The sequence below is a fragment of the Anabrus simplex genome, chromosome 4 (genome assembly GCF_040414725.1).
Source record: "Anabrus simplex isolate iqAnaSimp1 chromosome 4, ASM4041472v1, whole genome shotgun sequence".
Classification (NCBI taxonomy): Eukaryota; Metazoa; Arthropoda; class Insecta; order Orthoptera; family Tettigoniidae; genus Anabrus; species Anabrus simplex.
This window is the reverse complement of record NC_090268.1, coordinates 325,003,917-325,019,950: the sequence shown is the minus strand read 5'-3', so window position 1 is coordinate 325,019,950 and position 16,034 is coordinate 325,003,917. Positions and strand designations below refer to the sequence as shown.

The window sequence follows — 16,034 nt, the reverse complement described above, 5'->3', positions numbered from 1 at the left end:
CTCCACTACTTGCCATAGTATTATACAAATCGATTAGCCGCGACGAACGGCATTTGGTGCTTATTTCCGCCAAAAATTATGTTAATAATTAAAGAAAATAAAGGAAAGAATTAGCAGATAAGACACAAAGGCTTGTACAGATATCGTTTCTTTTAAACATAATTCCTAGTTCCAGCTGGCTAAAGTGGATATGTAATGTTTACTCCACAAAGTGGCGAGATGGGGGCGACTGTCCCTTCTCGCCGCTACTGTTTGTAAACACGCCAAAGATGCAGAAAAGGAAATTTAATAACTTGTTAATTTATACATGTGTAGACATTCCACTCGATAAAAGATTTGCTTGTATGAAACAAAAACGATACTGTTCGGTGAAATACTTGTGTAGAAGGCATACGTCTGTTTAGAGCTTCGGCTGCATTCCGATCGGGTTGTCCAGATTAACATAATGTCTGTGCATTCGTCGCTGCTGAACACACTAGCCATTTTCGATATGCAGACAGTAAATATAGTGCGGCTGTACCACACACCAGTCTAGAACTATGCGGTTGGAAAACGAGGTTTACTAATGCAAGGGATGCATTTGACCAGTAGCGCTGAGTAACATGCTGCGAGCGACAATCTAATTCTTATCTCTTCATATTTGACGTAAACTGCCCTCTGGCAGTAGTACGCCTGTGAAAATCAGTTGGTAGACACCCCACTCATCACTTATGCATGCGGGACATTTATAAGTAGAAAGTACGGCGTTCGTGAGCCACCTGGTAATACTCACCTGCTTCCCATCCTCTCATTCGTCACGTAGAATATCTTGAGACGTTATAACATCCGAATTCCTCATTTCACATACCATCGTAGACTCTTTTGGGCGGCCGGCCTTCCCATTATTTCTCATATCGCGTATCCTAGTTCCTTGGGCACAGGGCGACCATTATTACTTTCTTAACCCATATTTCTCTTCACTCACCGTAAAAATTCTGACCACTCCTCCAAGAACCCGGTATCACTGCACTGCAGATTCTGGTAAAAATCAACAATCAAGATAAATTTGAACATTGTGCCTAACATAATTGACCTAAATAACACAATTTTGTATCTCCTTAGTCAGAACTCTTCACTCTTGATGTCCATGCCTTAATAGTACCGTATGTATGAGCTAAGCATGCATTATATAAATGACCCGTGGGCTCCCCGGTTATTCTCTACATCCAAATTGTACATTAATAGCAACTTCCTGGACATGGTATCCCTCATTCATCACTCATTACTGTTTCCAACCCACCTTAGGGGAACTCAAAATACTATTATATCCTTGTTTCTCATGCTTGCGAGAATATTACTAATTACTAACAATAAACTACTTCTCACGAATAACTTATCAGGAAGAAAGAAAAGGTTTGTCCGAAGAGTAAGCTCTCTTAATTTTACGTTAACATGACAAAAGAAAACTCAAATTCCATATTAGAACATGCATTATTTACAGCATTTATGTATTAACAAAGAAAGTCCTACATTCTATCACTTCGGTTATATTTTATAGTGCTAAGAAATAACATGGCATTAACTCATCTTTTTGGTGGTCGTTTTTCCTTCCACGGGAAACCAATGCCAGAGTTCTACTCGTCCATCCTCTCAACGCTGAAGACGAGAGTATCAGCATTCGAACCTGGTCTGTGACAGTCCATCATCCTGATTGCCTCGTTCAACTGCTACAAATCTGCTACAAATTGGTATCAGCTCCAGCACTCGTCACACGTTCCCTTTGTTTACAACGACACATACACAGAATTTACGTAGGAGTTTCTCTTACGTAGGCAGGTCACTCTAATCAAGGGCGGCACACATTAACACAGTGAGTAGTGTGACCTACAAGGCTTCAGAAACCGTGACTCCGAACAGCGGATTGTCCCTGTCGACGCTATTCTACCGCCGAATGTTACTGCCCCGAATTGGATACCACTAATTTACTGATAGCGCGTACTAATTTATGCCGGCATTGATCATAGCCGACTCCTGTTGTTCATTTATAAACATGTTTCTAGCGGCCTACATAATTTATGCATCGTCGCCATAAGACCTACGTGTGTCGGTGCGACGTAAAGCCCCTAGCAAAAAAAAAAAAAATGCACAGAACTGAGACACTTGCCTAGGCTCGCTTGGCTATTGTTCGAGCTCCTAACACACAGTTCACAAGGTTATAAAGTTTGCGATCGCGACGGGCACTAACTTCGTCTTTAAAAGTAGTAACCGTTAATAACTGGAGCTCAAGACATATAAAGGATGAGTACTGTAGACCTCGACTCCCTCTTTCATCCGAGCCAAGTGTGATCGCAATTCGATCGGCAGTTCTTAAGTAATCAAGCTCCCGCTTTTAATTATGGAGACGCGCTACATTCACACGTGTTAGTAATACATTTCAGCTGGACAACTGGTGACCTCAATTCGTCCCTGAATAAAGTACTCCGTATTTTCAGTCTGAAATACACAGAAAATTCAGCTCTATTCATAGATGTGCCTCACATATTTTACCTATGTCTGGATCAAAATATCACATAATTTTGCGCACCAAAATTCGACGTTGGCACACGTGAAACATGCAGGAAAAACAGGAAGTTTCTTCTGTTAGTGTGGAACCCTGTAAAATAGGCCATACCTCTTGGAGTATTAGACTGTTCGTTGCGTCACCTCTTATCTCCTACTTTGCCTTACACTTGAGAGCGCTTTTTTCGCGGGACTCGGTCTCAGCCACACCTTTCCATTGTTTGCCGGGCTATCTTTTGCTATCTTTTGCGGGTCCGGTTCTGACCACACGCCGATCGAGTCCCGGGGATGTTCCTTTTGCCCAACATGCTACAAATAACACGATTTATGAAGTGATTTTAATGGGATAGAAAGATGCAGACGCTGTCAGTGAGCTGTACAGGACACTATACGGTTTCAGTATGTATGTATGTATGTATGTATGTATGTATGTATGTATGTAATAATAATAATAATAATAATAATAATAATAATAATTATTATTATTATTATTATTATTATTATTATTATTCTCAGCTTTATAGTTGTAATATAGCTCGTATTTCGATATTTTGCATATAAGAAAAATATACCTTCATTATTCTCTTCGTTACAGGGGTTCCAGCTTTTTCTATTTATGGTCCGTATTGAGCATTCAGGAATGTTCCGACGATGTTGCAGGTCTTCAGAATTGCAGCCTTTTGTACCACGTTGTGAGTTTAGATGGTGAGCTGTAGAATCTTCAAGTTTTCTGTAAATGATTTTGTTGTGAGACCAGTAGGAGAAAGGAGAAAAGGAGAAATTGTCACTCTGTCTCGTGTCCAGATACTTGCTACTTCCATAGTCAAAGGAGTATATTTGTCGACCTTCTCTCTGTATTTGTGTTTCATATTCTGGTCATTCGGGGTAGCGATGTCAATAGGATATGTGTGTCGATTCTTTCTATTTATTAACTTTATGGCTGGTCTATTGTGCGGAGCTGTTTTATCTGTTTGTATCGTTCGATCGCAGTAGTATTTAAATTCTCATTTTCCAGTACACTTTGAGGAGAGTATTTCTAGCAAGGTACTCTTTTCTGCATCAAAGATCGGGTCAGGGCACTTTCTTTATGTATAACTTTGGCTATATCTTTATGTCTGTCAGTGTATGGTGTCGGCGCTAGTAATCTGCAGTTACTGATGACGTGCTCAATGGTTTCCGGGCTGCTGTTGCGTTTCCTGCACTCGTCATTCTTAAAAGTGGGATCTTTTAAGGATGTGTTTCCTATAGGCCGCTATTAGGCGCGGGTGACTAGTAGCGCAGCTGAGCAACTAGTCGCCGGCCGTTATCTGAACTGGCAACTGCTCTGGCGACTCGTAGTTGCTCAAATGCGTGATGAGTAGAGCCCGGATTTCCATGCAAATGTATGTTTTTAAATAAGCTAGCTACACCTCTCAAACTTTGCAAATATTCGTTTTACGGCTTAACAATTCCAAATAACCGTTCTTTTTCCGTGCATGATTGCATGTTTTGGCAGTTTTCGGAGAAAATTCATGCATAATACATATTTGGAAGATTTGGGATTTAATAGCGTATATTTGGACGTTTAATATTGCATAATATGACTTTTATTCTGACTTTGACGCATATATATTGTTAACTTGCATCATAGTGCATTTTCTGAATGTAAGTTTGCAGAATTTGGGACAACTTTTCACGTTGTAGGCTACAGTATGTCTATTACTGAGAGACGGAGAAAATGTATTCCTGGCATCCTATGTGACAACCATAGTTAGTAGCCTACATACGGTACAGGTCCTACAGTATAATGCAATTAACCAAACACTTTCTTATCTGTTGCTTGAGTAAACAATGAAGTAAGTCGGAAGGCCCCACGTCGAAATCTAATTCTTAGGAATAAGGTGTCCCAGGTTTACAGTTGTACATTGCTATAAATTGAACCGTAAATTGTGCATTAATCATTGACGGCTCATTTTTCGTCTGTTAGACGAACAAAAGAAACCTTGTATCGCACTTCCGTGGCGGTGCGTTACTGGGATAGCAGCTTACAAATTCTGGTTTTTCATTGAACCCTCCACCGTTGTTATCCTGGAATGTCCTACCCGGAACTCTCAATCGTCACACGTCTGTGTTATCGCAGCAAGCAATCGTTACCACTTATTGATGACATTCAAATGTGTCTGCAATCATCGCATGGAGAAGCAGCTGCCGCAGATAGAGATTAGTTGAACAAACTAATTCGTTCAAATTCTGATTTTGAATTCGTCAAGCTTATAAAAGACGTATTGTGGTGAAAATGCAAAAGACGTACAATTTGACCTCACTTTGTCCAAATGTCTTCATTGAATTATGCATCTATCACTTCTCGTGACGTAAAAAGATAATTTTCTGTGCTGAAGTATGTGCTGAATGATAAACGGATGAGCTTAAATAAGACAATTTGGAGAAATTAGGGTAGTTTTTGTTCATGTTTCAAAAGGAACTGAATTTTAATACTGCATATTTTCCAGTTTATTGTGCATGTTTTGCCATATGATAGTGCATGAATGAATGCATATTTTGAGATTTGATAGTGCATGGAAATCCGAGCTCTAGTGATGAGGCATTGCAGCAAATGTAACCTATTTTAGCCGTTGGCGACTAGTGGTGCAACTAGTCGCCCGATGTACCTGCGCGCGCATATGGGACATCACTCGAGGTTGTGTTCTCCACCCACATATTTCATTAGCTTGTTGGTGGTAGAGTGAATATTTTACTCGTTCATGTGCATTACCATATTATGATAGTTCTTTTAATGAACGTGGAAACATCAAATAAATTAGCACAGCAAATGAAGGAGATGATAGAACTACTTGAAGGTCGAATACTGATCGAGCAAGCGGCTATGCGGTTTGTATCACGTCACTATTTGCTTGCATTCGGGAGGTAGTTGGTTCGACCCCACTGTCGGCAGCCCTGACGCTTCCTTCCCACGCCTAACCTTTTCCTATCCTATCGTCGCCATAAGACCTATCTGTGCCGGTGCGATGTAAAGCAGACTGTAAAAAGTAAAAAGGAAGAAATAAAGAATAAGAAAGAAAGTCGAATAAATACTGAAGAATTAATTTTTGAGGTTGAAAGAAAACTGGCCATTTGAGATTCCAGCATTGAAACTTACTCAAAGTAGAAGAATCGGAATTCTTGGAAGAACATTTGAAAGAAAATCATTCCGGAATTCGAAGAAAAACCCCTGAGCGAGAAGAATGTTCTAGGTAATTTTTATACTACTTGTACTATTCAATATAGGAATGTGTATATTTATAAAAAAATCTATATCATTTAAATTTATACCCCTGTTTCTTTGTCTTGCTATATTAGTGACTTATAGCTGAATTATAAATCAGATGGATTGGGTAAACTGAAGAGAGAAGAACGTTTTGTAGACCTGAAGTTAAACAATATTTAAGACTATCGACACAAGGGCTTTCTCAGTATTTTATAAGAGACAATATTTAACATGAATGAAAGTTTTACAGTAGACATAAGTTGTTTGTTTTTATCTACTTTATTTACTACTAGTTACTAAAATTATTTTCATCATAAAGTCAATATTTTTACAGAAATAATTTTATATTAAATAACATTCATGTTTTTCTAAGTAGAATTACTTTAAATATATTTCATTAGAAAGGATTAGTTAGCGCGCAACAACTATGTCACCTTTAATAACGCATGTACGTCCAGCCGTTGTCTCGTTGCTCTTCGGGTCGGGTATGAAGTGAGATTAATATTCGCAGCTAGTTTTTACGACCGGGTGCCCTTCCTGACGTCAACCTCATCAAAGGAGATAATGAGTCAGTTAGTAATGATTAACTGAAATAATTTGTGATAAATTCGAATAAAAAGATTTTTCATAATTACGGATAATTGTAAAATATTTATTATGAGAAACATAGTAACGACTACGGCACGACTTATCTCAGTGTGGGGACCAATTTTTCTTCTGCTGGGAAATGCTTGTTTAGTCCTGTGTCGTTTCCTGTTGTATCTTATTTTATGTAGCCTATCATTTAGTAAATGACGATTTCGGCATGCGACAATTGAAAAATTTACTGTAACCCGCAGTTAGATCGTTAAACAATGTATATATAATCCTCTAGCCAGTCGAGAAACAGATATAGGATGTTTTCGCATTTTCCTAACCCTTCGGCTTTTCATTTTTAATAGAAGAGCAAGGAGAAGAAGTTCATCATAGGACACCATTCTTTCTTTCTCTCTAGTGACTATTCCCCCGATGTGAATTGAGCAATTATTCACAAGTTGCACCACAAATCCTCTGATAACTAGTGGCGCACCTAGTTGCGTCACTAGTCGCCCTCGGCTAATAGCGGCCTAAGTCTTCGGGTTCTAGGACTTCTCGTACCTCCGGACATTTCGTACCAAATGGCCGGCTGATTACCTGCGAAGTGTCAGCTAATGACTTTAAAATATTTAGGAGGGGACATTCCGTACCACTCGAAAGAGTGGGAGGTATTGCAAAGTAAAAGCGATATCCTAATGAATATATTCATTTGTATATCCATTGTCCACTACTGGCGCAGAAGCCTCCACACGGTGTGACCACTACTGATGTTAATCTTCCGTCGGGCGCAACTGATCTGCTTGGCATACGTATTAATTCTTATCTCGTATTCTTCATTCGCGAGGACCTAGCTACTTCCACCTTTTAGTAGTTTCTTGTTTCCGCGTGACCTTCAAGCCCACATCTGCCAGTTCATCTGAACCTTTTATTTCACTTATTAGGCCTACTTGCCTCCTCTGCGAACCATGTGACCTTGCCGCGGTGGGGAGGCTTGCGTGTCCCAATGATGCAGATAGCCGAGCCGCAGGTGCAACCATATCGGATGGGTATCTGTTGAAAGACCAGACTAACGAATGGTTCATCGAAAGGGGGGTAGTAGACTTTCGATAGTTGCAAGGGCGGCAGTCTAGATGATTGACTGATACGGCCTTGTAATAATACTCAACATGGCTTAGCTGTGTTGATATTGCTACACGGCTGAAAGCAACGGGAAACTACAGCTGTAACTAACTCCCGAGGATATGCAGCTCTCTCTGTATGAATGATGTACTGATGATGGCTTCCTCCCGGGTAAAATATTCCGGAGGTAAACTAGTCCCCCATTCGGATCTCCGGGTGGGGACTACACGAGAGGGGGCGATCATCAGGAAGATGGATACTGACATTCTGCGAGTCGGAGCGTGGAATGTTAGAAGTTTGAATCGTTGTGGTAGGTTAGAGAATCTGAAAAGGGAGATGGATAGGCTGAAGTTAGATGTAGTTGGTATAAGTGAAGTACGTTGGCAGGAAGAACAAGATTTTTGGTCAGGCGACTACCGAATTATCAGCACAAAATCAAACAGGGGAAATGCAGGAGTTGGTTTAATAATGAATAAGAAAATAGGGCAGCGGGTAAGCTACTACGACCAGCATAGTGGTAGAATTATTGTCGTCAAAATAGACACCAAACCAATGCCCACCACAATAGTGCAGGTCTATATGCCTACTAGTTCAGCGGATGATGAAGAAATCGAAAGAATATACGAGGAGATAGAAGATTTAATACAATATGTAAAAGGTGACGAGAATCTAATTGTGATGGGAGACTGGAATGCAGTGGTAGGCCAAGGAAGAGAAGGTAGTACAGTAGGAGAATTTGGATTGGGACAAAGGAACGAAAGAGGAAGTCGGCAGGTTAAATTCTGCGCTGATCATAATTAAGTCCTTGCCAATACTTGGTTCAAACACCACAAACGACGGCTGTATACGTGGACGAGAACCGGAGACACTGGAAGGTATCAAATAGACTTCATTATGATAAGGCAGAAATTCAGAAACCAAGTGTTGGATTGCAAAACTTTCCCAGGAGCAGACGTGGACTCTGACCACAAATTGTTGGTCATGAAATGCCATCTGAAGTTGAAGAAATTGAAGAAAGGAAAGAATGCAAAAAGATGGGATCTAGACAAGTTGAAAGAAAAGAGTGTGAGGGATTGTTTCAAGGAACATGTTGCACAAGGACTAAATGAAAAGGCTGAAGGAAACACAATAGAGGAAGAGTGGAGAGTCATAAAAAATGAAGTCAGTAGGGCTACTGAAGAAATGTTAGAAAGGAAGGAAGGAAAGATCAACTAAGAATCAGTGGATAACTCAGGAGATACGAGGCCTAATTGATGAACGACGAAAATACAAGAATGCAAGAAATGAAGAGAGCAGAACAGAATACAGGCGATTAAAGAATGAAGTGTATAGAAAGTGCAAGATAGCTAACAAACAATGGCTGAAGGAGAAGTGCAAGGATGTTGAAAGTTGTATGGTCCTAGGAAAGGTAGATGCTGTTACAGGAAAATGAAGGAAACCTCTGGAGAAAGGAAATATAGGTGTATGAATATTAAGAGCTCAGGTGAAAGCCACTTCTATGGAAAGAAGACAAAGCAGAAAGATGGCAGGAACGTATCTAACAGTTGAATCAAGGCAAAGACGTAGATGATTTCGTTCCGGAACAAGAAGAGGCTGTTGATGCTGATGAAATGGGAGATCCCAATTTTGAGGTCAGAGTTTGACAGAGCTGTGAGAGACCTAAGTAGGAACAAGGCACCAGGAATTGATGACATTCCCTCTGAATTACTGACTGCCTTAGGAGAAACCAGCATGGCAAGGTTATTCCATCTAGTGTGTAAGATGTATGAGACAGGAAAAGTGCCATCCGATTTTCCGTAGAATGTTGTTATACCTATTTCCAAGAAAGCCGGTGCTGACAAGTGTGAAAACTACCGCAACATTACTTTAGTATCTCACGCCTGCAAAATTTTAACATGTATTATTTACAGAAGAATGGAAAGACATGTTAAAGCTGACTTGGGAGAAGATCAATTTGGCTTCAGAAGAAATGTAGGAACACGTGAAGCAATCCTGACTTTACGTCTGATCTTAAGAGGATCGAAATTAAGAAGGGCAAACCCACGTACATGGAGTTCTTAGATCCAGAAAAGACATTCGAGAATCTTGATTGTACCCAAGCTATTTGAGATTCTGAAGATGATTGGGATTAGATACCGAGAACGAAGAATTATCTACAATCTGTATAAAAATCAGTCTGCAGTGATAAGAATCGAGGGCTTTGAAAAAGAAGCAGCAATCCAGAAAGGAGTGAGGCAAGCTGCAGTTTGTCCCCCCTCCTTTTCAGCGTTTACATAGAACAGGCAGTAAAGGAAATCAGAGAGGAATTTGGAAAGGGAATCACAATCCAAGGAGAGGAAATCAAAACCTTGAGATTTGCCGATGATATTGTTATTTTATCTGAGACTGCACAAGATCTCGAGAAGCTGCTAAATGGTATGGATGAAGTCTTGGGTACGGAGTACAAGATGAAAATAAATAAGTCCAAAACAAAAGTAATGGAGTGCAGTCGAACAAAGGCAGGTGATGCAGGAAATATTAAATTAGGAAGTGAAGTCTTAAAGGAAGTAGATGAATATTTTTACTTGGGTAGTAAAATAACTAACGATGGCAGAAGTAAGGAGGACATGAAAGGCAGATTAGCACAAGCAAGGAAGAGCTTTCTTAAGAAAAGAAATTTGCTCACTTCAAACATTGATATAGGAATTAGAAAGATGTTTTGAAGACTTTCGTGTGGAGCGTGGCGTTGTATGGAAGTGAAACATGGACGATAACTAGCTCAGAAAGAAAGAGAATAGAAGCTTTTGAAATGTGGTGTTACAGAATAATGCTGAAGGTGAGATGGATAGATTGAATCACAAATGAAGAGATACTGAATCGAATTGGCGAGAGGAGATCGATTTGGCTAAATTTGACGAGAAGAAGAGATAGAATGATAGGACACATCTTAAGACACCGAGGACTTGTTCAGTTGGCTTTTGAAGGAAGTGTAGGTGGTAAGAACGGTAGGGGTAGACCAAGGTATGAATATAACAATCAGATTAGCTCAGATGTAGGATGCAATAGTTACATAGAAATGAAAAGGTTAGCACAGGATAGGGTGGCATGGAGAGCTGCATCAAACCAGTCTATGGACTGATGACTCAAACAACAACAACAACAACACAAGGCCTATTTGATAATGAAATAATGTGATTGTTTATAAATATTCACAATAATAGTAATACTATCCATCCTTATGCTCGTCAATCACATTGCGCCTGATCACTATGTATATTTCTATTGTATTATTTTTTTCAGGATTTATGCTTAGAATTAATTTTTTATGATAATATTTATGTAAACATAAGTGATAAGTAGAGTTTAAAGGGAAATTATTGAAACAATAACAAAGTTTTCTTTAGTAAATGTTGTAAATTATTTTTGTTTCTGATTTCTAAAGTGTACCTGTCGGGCTCATTACACCCGCTGGCGTGGAAATGGAATTCCAATTTGACATCAAATGGTACGGATTGTCCTGGCGTAAATATTTGGGGACTACAGGAAAACCGTTCGGAGGTAGATAACGACCTAGGTGGTACGAAATGTCCTCAAAAATCAAGTGGTACGGATTGTCCGTGGTACGAAATGTCCGGACACCAAGTCTTCATTGAGAGCACTTTATCTCGGATCGCTTAATTGAATTCCTCGGTGTCCGGACATTTCGTACCACGAACAGTCGTACCACTTGATTTTTGAGGACATTTCGTGCCATCTAGATCGTTATTTACCTGCCAACGGTTTTCCCGTAATCCTCAAATATTTACGTCAGGACAATTCGTACCACTTGATGTCAAATTGGAATTCCTTTCCACGCCAGTGGGCGTAATGAGCCTTACAGACACACTTTAGAAATCAGAAACAAAAGTAATTTATAACATTTGCTGAAGAAAACTTCTATATTATTTTAATAATTGCCCTTTAAACATTACTTATCCTTATCATTTATGTTTATGTAAAAATATAATCATAAGAAAATCATCTTTTTTGTATAAATCCTGAAACAAAACAATACAATAGAAATATACATTGTTCGGGCGCAATGTGCCTGGCGAGCATAAATATGGATAATAGTACTATTTTTGTGAATATTTATAAAGGTAAGGGTGTGTTCTGCCCGAAGGCATGTCCGAACCTCCGCAGAGGTGTACCTGAACCGGAGTTTACGTACGGTAGGGTGGCCAGTTCCTTTCCGCTCCTCCATTCCCTTACCCCCACCAACAGCACGTGGTTACCCATCCACTTCTCGACCACGCCCAATGTTGCTTAACTTCGGAGATCTCACGGGATCCGGTGTTTCAACACGGCTATGGCCGTCTGCAATATTTATAAACTATTGCATTATTTCAGTATCAAGTAAGTAAAATAATATATTTTGATGAACTGGCCGTTATGGGATTGAAGGTCACGCGGAAACAGGAAACTATATGCCCTTTCACGAGAGTTTAATCCTGATGTAAACATGGTATGTCCATGCCTCCGCCAAAGAAAGAGTTTTGATTCGCTGAGCGTGTAGTACCGACCTCCACCCCGTCAACGTCTCGTGTTCGGACGTACAGGGTTGCGCATCGCATACAATAACAATGCGAAGATCTGAACTTCTGAATAAACGACTAAACCTGGATTCTATTCACTTAGTTTATTGAACACATTCACACTGCACTGCCTATGGTCACTTCTGAGCGTTTTTCCTCTTTAGTGATTCACTACACGCGATGGTCCTGCCTCTTGCTCCATTTCTCTCACTATGAATACTGACACCGACTGCTGCTGCAAGATGCAACACCTTATCTCCACGCTGTACAGCTTGAGACTTTCCCCCGCTACGCGTAGACTTCCTGTATTACACCACGCCTTGTGCCTTCATTTCTCGTTATTTAATAACTATTTTATATTTAAAAAAACATATGTATACCGGTACATATGACAACCATATTTTAATTTGATTACGTACTCTTCCATACTCTCTAAATGTAATAAATTAAAAATAAAATTAATGCGACGTACTACTTTTCCTCGAGCTCGCATACAGTCGAGTGAGTGCGACGGTTGCTTCTCCAATCAACTGCGTCTATGTCCACGTGCAAAGGCGACGTGCTCCGCCTATTTGTTTACATCAGGATTAAACTCTCGTAAAAAGACATATACTAAAAGGTGGACGTAGCTAATGACGAATACGAGATAAGAATTAACACTTCTGTCCGACGGAAGGTCAACATCAGTAGTGGTCACACCGTGCGGAGGCTTCTGCGGCATTAGTGGACAATGGATATACACTGACTGACAGAGCAAATGCAACACCAAGAAGGAGTGGTCAGAACTTTATGCCAATTGCAGGGTAGACTGACGTCACTGAGGTATGCTCATGATGTGAAATGCGCCGCTGTGCTGCGCACGTAGCGAACGATAAATGGGACACGGCGTTGGCGAATGGCCCAATTCGTACCGTGATTTCTCAGCCGACAGTCATTGTAGAACGTGTTGTCGTGTGCCACAGGACACGTGTATAGCTAAGAATGCCAGGCCGCCGTCAACGGAGGCATTTCCAGCAGACAGACGACTTTACGAGGGGTATGGTGATCGGGCTGAGAAGGGCAGGTTGGTCGCTTCGTCAAATCGCAGCCGATACCCATAGGGATGTGTCCACGGTGCAGCGCCTGTGGCGAAGATGGTTGGCGCAGGGACATGTGGCACGTGCGAGGGGTCCAGGCGCAGCCCGAGTGACGTCAGCACGCGAGGATCGGCGCATCCGCCGCCAAGCGGTGGCAGCCCCGCACGCCACGTCAACCGCCATTCTTCAGCATGTGCAATATCGACCAGAACAATTTCCCGTCGATTGGTTGAAGGAGGCCTGCACTCTCGGCGTCCGCTCAGAAGACTACCATTGACTCCACAGCATAGACGTGCACGCCTGGCATGGTGCCGGGCTAGAGCGACTTGGATGAGGATGAGGGAATGGCGGAACGTCGTGTTCTCCGATGAGTCACGCTTCTGTTCTGTCAGTGATAGTCACCGCAGACGAGTGTGGCGTCGGCGTGGAGAAAGGTCAAATCCGGCAGTAACTGTGGAGCGCCCTACCGCTAGACAACGCGGCATCATGGTTTGGGGCGCTATTGCGTATGATTCCACGTTACCTCTAGTGCGTATTCAAGGCACGTTAAATGCCCACCGCTACGTGCAGCATGTGCTGCGGCCGGTGGCACTCCCGTACCTTCAGGGGCTGCCCAATGCTCTGTTTCTCTGTTTCAGCAGGATAATGCCCACCCACACACTGCTCGCATCTCCCAACAGGCTCTACGAGGTGTACAGATGCTTCCGTGGCCAGCGTACTCTCCGGATCTCTCACCAATCGAACACGTGTGGGATCTCATTGGACGCCGTTTGCAAACTCTGCCCCAGCCTCGTACGGACGACCAACTGTGGCAAATGGTTGACAGAGAATGGAGAACCATCCCTCAGGACACCATCCGCACTCTTATTGACTCTGTACCTCGACGTGTTTCTGCGTGCATCGCCGCTCGCGGTGGTCCTACATCCTACTGAGTCGATGCCGTGCGCATTGTGTTACCTGCATATCGGTTTGAAATAAACATCAATTATTCATCCGTGTCGTCTCTGTTTTTTCCCCAACTTTCATCCCTTTCGAACCACTCCTCCTTGGTGTTGCATTGTCACTGTCAGTCAGTGTACAAATGAATACATTAATTAGGATATCGATTTTACTTCCCAATCTTTCAAGTGGTGCGGAATGTCCTCTCCTAAATATTTTAAAGTCATTAGTTGACAGTTTGCAGGTAATCAGCCAGTCAAGTGGTATGAAATGTCGTAGAACCGAATCCCTCAGTTTCTGGAAATAATTCTTCCCTAGACAGCCATGAATTTTAAAGTTGTTTGTCAATGCTCTCGTCATTGATCTGGTTGTAGTATCTTCCATGAAGTTATTTACTAGCCCATCTCTCTATCTTTTCCCTGTGCAGGATATCCGTGTCTTTTGTATTTACGTGTCATTCATGTAAATTCAAAGGGGTGTATATTAGATCTGCTTTAACCACATCTGTATGTAGAATAATGTCATCTGTCCGCCAATGAAAGTATTTCCTCAGGTTTATTACTTGTATTGATGTATGTATGTATGTATGTATGTATGTATGTATGTATGTATTATTATTATTATTATTATTATTATTATTATTATTATTATTATTATTATTATTATGTAGATAATATAACTCCGAGCGTTGTCATGCAAGTTCATTGTGTTATTTCTCCACAGTTCCTGAAAACATTATCCCAAATGTAACTCGTGGCTTCCTGGTGGATACTCTGGGATGCAGAATTCCCGCTCTTGATCCTTTCGACCCAGCAGTCCGCAAATACGTAGAACATCCAAAGCCTATAAAGTGTCAAGCCAAGGGACGTCAACTTGTAGCATCCAACCTGAGTTCCATTTACGTGGTGGAGGATGTTCTTCCAGACTACAATGTAACATCGGTGGATGAGTTGAAATGCTGTTACACACCATTCTGGCGGGTGGTGGGCAGCATGCAGCACTACTCTTGGGACGTCGATGACCACGTAAGGTAGGTATAAATTCACACTTCCTGCAATACCACGCTTTAAAGCTAGCGTTCCTGCCTATTACCAATAGGCCTCGGATTCAATTTCCGGTCAGGTCAGGGATTTTATTGTACCCGCCCCTACCCAGAAAAGGCTCCGGAAAAATATCTACAGGGCGTTAACGGGTTGAAAATATAATAAAATAGACGCTTATCTAACATTGCCTTAATGGCATACAGGGTAGGAGAAACGGGACATACTTAACTACAATGAGAACACAATGAAATTAAAGTTTAAATGAATACAAGCGGTTTATTAGACCTTGATGACGATGGGAATGACGCATCTATATTCACAAATGAATTACATTAATTATTAACAATTGTTGTGGTTTATTATCGACTTGTAGTCGTGTGTGATAGATCCGAGTATTGTTTATCGCAAAGCGATTTGCCATGACGTGATACGAACAGAAACATTTACCATCAACACCGAGGCTATATGACATTATTGACAAATGAAATTGACATTCATGCAACAAGTCTGAGCGATCCCTATTCTAAAAGCACACAATTATTTCCCTACGAAATACCAAGGAAGAAATTATACAAGTGTGGAACAAACAACCGGGTTTGAACCGACCCTCACTGTAATACAATTCGCCACGCCGATGGGTAGAACCATCGCCGACGCTAATTTTAGTCACAACATGTTATAAAACAACATTGAGAATCACATACTATATACAATGAACACGTGAGGCCCCCCATTCTTCAGTTTAGCATTGTGGAATACCGATGCCGGCGTAGGGAACTGAACTGACGACCCTTGGGATGAAAATATGACACTGAAATCCCTAGCTAAATTATATTCAAATGAGTAACAATAGGAATCTAACAAATACTAGTACCAATCACCGTGTCATTTATTAGCGAGTACTTCATTCTGGCGTGTTGAATATTTCCCATTACTAGCCGATTCC

General features: G+C 41.2%; 1 protein-coding gene across 7 annotated transcripts in view; it reads left to right on the top strand.

The window, feature by feature from the left end:
* LOC136871946 (uncharacterized) overlaps window positions 1-16,034 on the top strand; it is a 519,021-nt gene that overhangs the window by 471,600 nt on the left and 31,387 nt on the right. For 5 of the 7 annotated variants that reach the window (XM_067145692.2, XM_067145697.2, XM_067145693.2 and 2 more), the window contains one exon: window positions 14,769-15,075. In XM_067145692.2, coding sequence (XP_067001793.2) covers window positions 14,769-15,075 — 307 coding nt within the window. Of the gene's footprint in view, window positions 1-3,133; window positions 3,244-14,768; window positions 15,076-16,034 lie in introns of all 7 variants that reach the window. The other 2 variants (XM_068227261.1, XM_068227260.1) reach the window with 1 other exon arrangement.